Source organism: Pecten maximus, unplaced genomic scaffold, assembly GCF_902652985.1.
Source record: "Pecten maximus unplaced genomic scaffold, xPecMax1.1, whole genome shotgun sequence".
In the NCBI taxonomy this organism is placed as follows: domain Eukaryota; kingdom Metazoa; phylum Mollusca; class Bivalvia; order Pectinida; family Pectinidae; genus Pecten; species Pecten maximus.
The window spans coordinates 7,287-17,484 of NW_022979193.1; the positions used below are offsets into that span (position 1 = coordinate 7,287).

Consider the following 10,198-nt stretch of genomic DNA (forward strand, 5'->3'; position numbering starts at 1 on the left):
GACTACCCGGAAACAACCACGGCCTACGATCAGTACCTTGCAACTGCCCAACTCGGATTTCGAACTCGCAACCCAGAGGTGGAGGGTTAGTGATAAAGTGTCGGGACACCTTAACCACCCGGCCACCACGGCCCCTACGTGCCATTATGTAGAATAGTCGAATTTCTGCCGAACGTAAGAAAATAAAATTTGATATCTTGCTAATTCGAATTTTAAACAAAAACAGTTTAATCCTGCTCCTGCTAAATACATATACCATCTCACAGGGGCTTGGCACGATTTTCCAAATGATAGTCTATATATATATGTAGATACTATATACATATATATATGGACTATCATTTGGAAAATCGTGCCAAGCCCCTGTGTACCATCTTGTATAAATGAATGTATGTTGTAAAATTATGTAGGGAAAGGGCTTAATATAAGTTTGATAACGTGTGTCCAATTCCCTTGTATATAATAAGATACAATAAAATATGTTTAAATCAAAAAGCGCCATTCTACATACACACTACAACTAACATACACACCCTAATCTTCCTCCGTACCCCATCCATCCATCTCTGCCCCCTTGCTTACGGGACGATGGAACAGATCAAGATATGGTTTTAATCAGATCTGCACAAGTAAGGTTGCTAAGTTCAGTACAGAGAACTCCAGAGATTGAACACCAATATACACTGAAGTGAGCTCCAGTTCACAATGTTGTGAACTCCAGTGTACAATGTTGCGAACTCAATTGTCCAATGTTGTAAACTCCATTGTACAATGCTGTGAATTTCGGTGTACAATGTTGTAAACTCCGTTGTACAATGATGTGAACACCGTTGTACAATGCTGTGAACTTCGGTGTACAATGTGAACTCTCGTGCACAATATTATGAACTCCGGTGCACAATGTTGTGAACTCCGTTGTACAATTTTGTGACATCCCGTGTACAATTTTGTCAACTCCATCTTACATTCTGTGATTTTCAGTATATATTGTTGAGAACTCCAGTGTACAATGTTGAGAACTCCAGTGTACAATGTTGTGAACTCAGTTGTACAATGTTGTTAACTCCGTTGTACAATGTTGTGAACTCAGTTGTACAATGTTGTGAACTCCAGTGTACAATGTTGAGAACTCCAGTGTACAATGTTGTGAACTTCAGTGTACAGTGTTGTGAACTCCGTTGTAGGGATTTTTATATAAAGTACCCACGTTTGTAAATTAAGCAAGATTGTAATCCACAACACGAGCTTATGTAATGATAAAACTTTCTGTTTACAAGGTTATCAAATTGGTTTTATTCCTTGTTGTCCCACATATAAACCATGGAACAAACAGTAATTAAAAGTTGATAAATCTGGGCTCTCTCTCCTTATAATGGCAATACAATATTTTAAGTGGGCAAATTATTTAAATTGATTGAACTGATATATCTGTATTGCTCTGGGGTTGTCTCCCTTGGACTGTGTGTAAAAGAGATTGAAATAAGCGAAAGAATGAAGTCATTTTTAAAACAATATTATACACAATAGATTAAATCATCAAACATATTGTATGATCAGGGATTTTTTAAAAAGAAGTCCTCTCAACGTAAATATATATATATAAGTAAAATAAAAAAAAAAAAACTCTCCGTTAGCGCTTTCGTCGCGTCAGATATATAAAACATGCAAAAAATACAAACAAAAAAGAAAATAAAGACCAAATCACGTTACAGTAATTCGATTTATCTGTAATATTCCGTTTTCTGAAAAATAATTAAAAAAAAAGAAAATACTAAAAAAACTTAACAATCGTTGTCCTTGCTGTTGAAGCTACTTCACTGTTCCTGTATAATGTATAAAGTAAAATGTATATACGCATATCATTATATCTAGTCTACCATATCATGTGATATTTGACGAAACAATATATTCATTTATATTCATATATGTATATCAATTCTCGATAATAAAAAAAACTACATAAATTGTTCATTGTTCCCTCTATATATTTGCTTTTATCTATAGATATTCGCTGAGTATTTATTTTCGCGCTAAGTATAATGACTGCGATTATAGAAAACAAAATCCGACGAAAATTACCAACTATACAGTAATTCCCTCGATGCTATCGCTATAGGTTGGTTGGTTGGTTTGTAAGTCTCTTCGTTAGGTTTATCGGAACTCTCTGATTACATAATCGGATTGAGTAAATTATGTCTAGAATGTATAATGCTGCCGGATGTCACTCAGTAATTAAATAGGTTCGTGTGTTTGTTTTTGTAAGCTGGGTTTATCGCCCCATGAACAGCTACGGTCATTTTGAGACGGTGTATCCTTGTAGTAGTTGGTGACTACCTCATCTGGTGTCGGTGAGGTGATAGTCGTTGTTCTATCCTGTGCATGATTTTTATACAACTATCTACACGAGCATAACTATCAACAGTTCATATTAGGCTACGATTTAAAAATCATGCAGTGTTAAGACGTGTACATGTATGTACATTGTATATTACAGTTAGTGACACAGCTCCCAGTAAGAATGGCGGCGGCTTCGTCTCAGAAGGTATTTGTCCCCTTTCGAAAGAGCTGTATTTCCGTGTTCCTTTCGAAACTCTTTCGTTTCCAAATAGTTCCGTTCTAATTTTTGTCTTTCGAATTGTCTTTTATCCGGACCCTGCAGACCAGCACACAGACATTCCTCCAACATCTGAGAGTATTTCTCTTTGACAACTGCTATATCTAATTCTCTGGAATATGATATTATATTTTCTCATTATCAATTGATTTTTGTAGCTATTTCCATTCCAGAAAATAATCACCATAATTTTAGATAATTTATTTACACTCTAAGTTTCTTAAATCAAATTGTAGTACTTTTGCATGAGATTTCAATGTTTACTGCAATATGCAGTAATTCGGTCAGCGTAGGAATACAGCAAGATAGTCCCCCAAATAAATTAACATAACCACCGGTCAACAGGCTGTCACGTAAGCAAATATACAGTTGCAAGCATATCAGACTTTCAATTGTACTATCATACTTTCAGGTGGGGGTGGGGAGAGGAGGTTTTCTAGCTATTCATGATTTTCACGGTTAATTCGTCCACTTTTCTATATAGCCGCACAGAAACTACTTCCTAAGTCATTGCATTTGGTTGATATGCTTACAATTTTGCTTGATTAAAGTTACATAAAGCATCAAGTACCTACATATTGTACAATTTTGACCATGTTTCTTTTTTCATTTAGTATGATAAAGCATTTCCCATAATGAATATGAAATAAAGAAGCAATTAATGAACTGCTGATAATACATTTCTGATCACAAAACGTACCCTTTCATTTTTTCGTAAAGAGGTATGAGGCATTTTGCAGATTCTTCGAGAATACCCATCAAACCACCCATGTCTGATCGTTCCATAAATAGAGACGGGTTTTCTGTGAACATTTTCTTCACCAACTTTTTGTCATAACGGCATTCGACGTGGTAGAGGTGACACATTTCGGTAAGGGTCTTCCTTTGGTTACCCAGTTTTCTTGTCGGTAACTTCTTTTGTATGGCTTCTTTTACCATATATAACGTCTGTCGGAGAGAATAAAACAGCGTAAGTATCCATTTTGGTAGCAAAAATCAAAATGTTTAAAATTGTTACTTGTACTATGTAATAACTTAATCCCCCCTCCCCCCCCCCCCCCCCCCCCCCCCCCCCAAAAAAAAAATATAAATTCACTTGTCACTACGCTACAAGAGAATCGTGACGATTTCAGTTCCCCTCTTGAACATTTTCCATTTATTCACAGTAGTATCTCTGCTTCCTCAACTTATTATGTTTTGTATATCGATTTTATATTCAGTTATTTGTTCTCAGCACTACGATTTTCGGGGTAGAATACAACCGATGGTTTCGATAGATGAGATGCTGGGTGATGTAACAACGGAAAGTGTAATAATCGACTTCGTAATCTCATTCAGAGTTACCTAGTAGTCTATGGCAGAAATATAGCATATAAAACAGACAAACCTGTTTGTCAGCATATGAAGCACTAAACGCTACGCTTTCAGAACACCCGGAATTATTCTGATGATACATTAACAAGGATCTCTAACGCGTGTGTCTTTTGTCAATATTTTGCCTACGTTCTATCGGCTTGTTGTTAGAATGACGGTGCTTTAGATTTTATATTCTGTTTCTTTTTTTAATTATTACTTCAGAACCAATCAGTCTAATAGTGACCAAACTGGGACACCCATATCGATAAAGAATAAAAATGTAACGAGAAAAGGACTACACAAACTAAACGTTAATGGAATATTCAAACGGTGGCGACTGTATTTACTTGTGGGTCGAAAACACCATGAAGAAGAATTCTGTTGGAACGCCAAAGTAACTTGCACTCATTTTCTGGGTGGAACATCACCTATTGTGAAACACGCATGAACAAAAAAAAAAGTTTGTTATATCAGAATAATTGGATCTTCCTTTATGTATACCTTAAACAGTAATATTTCTATTTGCATAACATTTATCGTATAATAAAAGCATAAATAACTTTGTTCATAGTTATTCATTTTGCTTATTTAGAGGTCAGCTGAAGCACGTTATTTAGTAAGTTAGTGGTTTTTAATATTCACTCTTAATGTTCATTGTTTAAACACTTGTAAACATGAAGCATTAAACGTATTTGATAGATAATCATGACTGTTACTCCCCTGTACAAAAAATATACATGGAGAAAACTGTACAAAAAATCATTGTTAATCATTTTGCGACACTTTTGTATCGAAATATTAAAGCTGAGTTTGTGCTCAAACTATTTTGTGTGTCTGTTGTTAATGATGGCAAGATACGCTGTACTGTTTCTTCTGTAAATTCTGGCTGTTGTTAGACCTGAACTTACTGACGTTTATGTTTTGTTAAGCGGGGAAATTAAAATGCCTCTTGTCTATACTAATAAATGAATAAAACTATAAGTAGAATTTGGCGGTAGTCTTATTACCTGTCAGCGAAATATTTTATTTTGACTGTATACTAGTATCTGATAATAGTTCAATTCTTAAACAAATACTTTTTAACAGAAAATCTTGAGAGGACTAGTGTTAATTTATTCGATAATACTTTTGTTTTCCTCTGTCTTTACTAACAAATAACACATGCTAATATGACAATAATCTTATTCGATACATACCTTTATTGGTCTTTCGCTTTCCAGGAGAGTCTTGAAGCTCTTAGTTTGAAGTATAGTTGGATTCCTGAGGACGTCGAAGACCAAGACCCTCCCAGAAACATGACTTATAATAATCAGTGACAATACCATGTTGGATGACTCCTCTGGATTATATCCCGACTCCATTCTGACCCCGATGACATTTTCTTTCAATAGCATACTTAATTCCGTTTGTGCTCTCTCGAGGTCAAATATCAAGCCGACGTCTGATTGTTTAGAACTCATTTTGATTTCTGAAATAGAAAGTAAGTACATTTTATGTTTCCATTTTTTCATAAAAAACCTGGTTTTTCTTAAAGGTACCATTTCAAAGGGGCGCCATTTGACAATATATTGCCGATTTATTTATAACACTAAATTGGCTTGTTGATACAAAATCAAAATACACAATGGAAGTACTGTGGATAATAACATTATAATATAGATGTTTATGTCGAAAATTCATTTGTAGGCATAGAATAATGTTAACAAATGTAATTCCTTATATAATGCATAAATAAGTAAAGAAACAAATAAACAGTACACATTTAAGAATGACATATACCATTTAGAATATTAAGTTAATTACTTTGAAATACTTTGAATCAGCCGCTTACCTCAATATGCCGTATGAAAAACGTGATTATCTTAATTTCCTCATTTCTCCATTTACAGATGGCAGCATTCCTGCTTTTCAACCTATAATGCTTACATAATGTTACTTAAAATGGGATAAAACAAATGAAACATTGTGTTAAAGGATTTTATAACAACATTTCATATTATATTAACTTATTATATTTAATAAAACAAACTCACAGTGGCGTAGTATAGTCAAAAAGTGTGTGTGTGTGTGTGTGTGTGTGTGTGGGGGGGGGGGGGGGGGGGGGGGGGGGGGGGGGGGGGGGCAATATTTTTTTTAACCTTAAATTTTACGCACTAAACAAATTGTATGCCATCTCCGCAAAATTAGCAAATAATTATCATTTTAACATCCCCATGATAGTTTATGTAGTAAAAAATAAGTTATTTACGCCAGGCCCGGATCCAGGATTTTCGAAAGCGGGTGGGGGTCCACTGTAATGCGAGCGCCCTAGGCGCGAGCCGATTTATTTTTTATTTTTTTTGAGGGTTTGGGGGCCGCCCATCGGGTTCAGGGCAGCGCCCTGGTAGGAAAATGAATATAGCAAATTTGCAATCATTCGGGATCAGGCGCGGATCCCGGATTTTCGAAAGGGAGGCCCAATAATTTAGAAATAAGGCGAGCGCCGATTTTTTTTCCCCATTTTTAAGGCTATAAAAAAAATTCCTCCTCCGAAAAAAGGGAAAATTTACCTAGAATAGGTATTCACTTTAAAAACTTATTATTTTTCCTTAATACTTGATAGGTTTTTAACTTTTCAATTTTGATAGAATGTGTATCTAAAGCGAACCCTGTATGCTGCTAATTTGTCAACAACAGATGCCAGTGCTGTTTCATGTTATACGCTATTTCCTCATTCGTACCTGTCGGTAATTAGTATTACTCTATTCACGTTAAAACCGCGCATTCTTGTCCATGTTGTGTTTCTGTCTTGTTGTCATTCTGAAATCAATCAACTTCACAAATTATCATCAACTTATCGAATCTATTTGATGAAGTTAAGCAAAATTTCGTATTAAGATATAGTCTAAATATTGACTTACCAGGCTAGTGCAGACAACCGACACACAGGTCTGAGGATTGATATACTAGTATAAAAGTCGGAATGTTCCGGATGTACAAGATAAAGTTTTTATCGTTGCCTTCACGAAACATTTAGAGGTCGAACATTAACATATATTTATATTTATCGACATAAATATCAAAATTCGTTATTTTTTTTGTTTTTCCCCCTTTTTTAGATGTTGGATGTCAAAAAGGGGGGGGGGGGGATATGTTGCCCCCCCCCCCCCCCCACTGTAAAATGTGTGTGTGTGTGTGTGTGTGTGTCTGTGGGGGGGGGGGGGGGGGCAACATATCTCCCCCCCCACTGTAAAATGTGTGTGTGTGTGTGTGTGTCTGGGGGGGGGGGGGGGGGGGGGGGGGGGGGGGGCAATTGCCCCCCACCCCCCCTGCCCCCCGCTTCCTACGCCACTGACTCATGTTGCTAAGTAACAATCACATCTACTATTTCAAACTATTCCGCCTTTTCGGATTCAGTAAATCGTCAGTTTTTAATTTAGGACTAACCTAGTGTCTCCAAAATGTTCTCAATTTCGAAATTATTATTTCGAGGCCATTCATTTTCACGGAAGAAAATTACCGTGGACAAAATTTGTCATTGCATCAAGTTGTTATTGTAATCCCCAAAAACTGATATGCGATTTGTAAAACTTTTTGCAGGTTTCTTGTTCATATGTATTTATGTATCAGTATTCTGTTATACATTTATCATCTTGTGGAATTTTTCAATTAATTTTTTTTTCTTTTTGTTTTTTATTTATGTTTTTTTTTTGAAGTCGTGATCGATGCTTGTTGAAACGTCGACGAAGTAGAAGACGCATTCTCTTGCGGAACGCATGGCCTTATCAGTGTGCTTATTCAGGATTCTCCGCGCGGGTCTAGACTGGTCGATACGTAGGTTTTGTGCCTTACGCCTCCGCTGGAAGATCGCAGACATCGAGGAAATTTAAATCACTACTGAAATGTCCTAATTATTAACAACATTCATTCATACATCGTCCTCAACGAAAGGCTTTAATCCTACATTATTTTCAAACAAATATTTCGTAGTAATAAGGCAGTGCGAAGGATAGGGCTAAACCAGGAAGAAAGACAGTCTTTTTTTAGTCGCATGTTTGACATGGATGTGATCCATTTACCTCAACAGCTAAAAAAAAAACACTCATCACCAATCGCCTTGGGCCTTTTTATTTTAGAAAATAGAAATCTAATTTTAAATTCGACTTGATAATATGCATTCAACATGCACAGTGAGAAAAGGCGAACCGCCAGTTTATATGTAGTTTCGTTTTCGTTTCAGTGCATAACTTTCAATAATAAATAATAAAAGCAATTTGAAACTGGTTTGAAACTTGGTATGATCGCTTCAGTACCTGTAATGTATCGGGATATATGGAATGTTATTTAGCTTCTAAGGAATACAGTCATTTGAACCTTAATATAAAGTAACGAATTATAGACTTTAAAATATTATTCTATTTGTATTTATTGTTAGTTCTATTTGCATTTATAACAACTGAAGTTACCAACACCGACGTGTACAGATCTTCCTAGTAGCTACCACAGGTATACGTAATGGCCGTCAATTCACCTAATCTCAGTGGTAAATATACCTGGTGTATTACAACATACATATAATATCGACAACTAGGGCACGAGACTACGTCAGGTGAAATATAAACACCACACTCGGTATATAACGGCATGTTATACATTTTCGCTTTACTTAATTATCGTTATCAAAGTAGTTAGTCACTCAATGATATATCTATTCGCTGTTGGACTATTGTTTTCTTCGGGTGATCCTGTTGTCACAACACTAGACAGGTTCATACGAGGACGGCTGGTTTGTTTATTTTACTATTACATAATCTCTTAAACAGCGACCTCGGATAGATATACACCCGGAAATACCCAATGCTTACGATTAAATGTATCTATACAATGTATCCAAAATTCCCTTTTCCTCATATCATTAAACGTTTTTCCAGAATTGTATGGAAAAACCGAATTTTTATCTTCTGCTTCCGTTTTGGTATATATAGCATATACATGTATATAACACATATATACCATTATTAAAGGTTTGTTTACAACTGGTGTATAAGAATGGTACTTACATGCCCAAGGAGAGTCATCTCGTCAATCGATTAATCATCAACACGCCCCGATTTTCATTCAATGCAATGACCTATTACTATTTTTAGACTTGGGATATCGGGGGGATTTCCCCTCTGGACACATTCGCACACGTTCGTACACTTTGTTCAACGTAGTTATCACCATCGCCAGCCTCTGAATTGGTCAATACGCTGGGTTACAGATAAACCTTACCTCTACTGCTCATTTTTATCAACGGTAGGAACAGAAACCAGTACCAAATGTAGCTTTATTTTTTATTCCATTTAAGTGATACTACTAAAAACACCCTGTTTGTACTCTTACTAGCGCCCCTGTGCACCACTGAAGAAGGGGAGGAAGAAGATATTGTTACAAGTTTTGTCAACTCTAAATCCCACCGCGGCCACCAGTGTTACAAGTTTTGTCAACTTTAAATCCCACCGCTGCCACCAGTGTTACAAGTTTTGTAAACTCTAACCATTCCTCCACTGGTACCAGTATTACGTTTCTGTATCTCGCCGTTTGTCTTTACCGCTGCCACCAGTTCAAAATTAATTGAACAAAAGTTATGTAAGATTATATTTACACTTTATTTACATCATAAATCATATAATAAATTCATCAATCAATATCAAGGCATTCCACACTAGTCTCCAATCGTTCTCTATTACTACCTGTACATCTACTCAGTTGTTAACTCCAACTACTAAAACTACACACTATTATTCACACTATCTACCACAAGCTACTCTAAGACTACTATAACTATCCAATCTCTGGAATATATTCTCAACTCTCAGATCTCCTCGAATCTGCTCACTTCTATTCTCTACTATAAAACCCTAACCTCCAGACCTCTTTACTGTCTGATCTCCAACTCACTAGTCCTACGAACTGCTTACTACTGACCGCTGGCTACTGACTAACTAACAACTGACCGCTCTCTCCGAAATCCCTAGTCTAAATGTGCTCCCCTTTGTCAGAATTCTGGTACCTAAAACGAGGCTGCTGATAAGGATAACTTTAGATTGACCTACAGGTCAGCTCATACGGCCTCCCTAACAAGTGATGTCACAGACTAGACTTCTCCACACAAGATTTCACACGGTCACTCTAATCTACAGCTTCCGAACCAAAACAATTATCTATGGCTACTTAGCTGCCCAAATACCTCTTTAACTCTGTCCA

General features: G+C 36.3%; 1 protein-coding gene across 2 annotated transcripts; it reads right to left on the reverse strand.

Annotated features, from left to right (window-relative positions):
* Window positions 1-1,274: 1,274 nt before the first annotated feature.
* LOC117318320 lies at window positions 1,275-9,100 on the reverse strand. 2 transcript variants are annotated; one of them, XM_033873320.1, is made up of 6 exons: window positions 9,010-9,100; window positions 5,802-5,883; window positions 5,167-5,438; window positions 4,318-4,398; window positions 3,315-3,562; window positions 1,275-2,726 (listed from the first exon to the last, which is right to left on the reverse strand). In XM_033873320.1, exons 3-6 carry the CDS (start codon window positions 5,428-5,430, stop codon window positions 2,495-2,497), a joined length of 825 nt encoding a protein of 274 aa, XP_033729211.1. In that variant the 5' UTR covers window positions 5,431-5,438; window positions 5,802-5,883; window positions 9,010-9,100; the 3' UTR covers window positions 1,275-2,494. The 2 variants fall into 2 exon arrangements, with proteins under 2 accessions (XP_033729211.1, XP_033729213.1); XM_033873322.1 differs by lacking the exon at window positions 9,010-9,100 and having other exon boundaries at window positions 5,802-6,022.
* Between the last annotated feature and the right edge of the window lie 1,098 nt (window positions 9,101-10,198).

Coding starts and splice junctions, on each gene's coding strand:
- LOC117318320 (XM_033873320.1), bottom strand. CDS start 5,430: ATGAGTTCTAAACAATCAGACGTCGGCTTGATATTTGACCTCGAGAGA. Junction 4,399..5,166: donor AAAGCGAAAGACCAATAAAG/GTATGTATCGAA, acceptor GTTTCACAATAG/GTGATGTTCCACCCAGAAAA. Junction 2,727..3,314: donor CTTTACGAAAAAATGAAAGG/GTACGTTTTGTG, acceptor ATCATATTCCAG/AGAATTAGATATAGCAGTTG.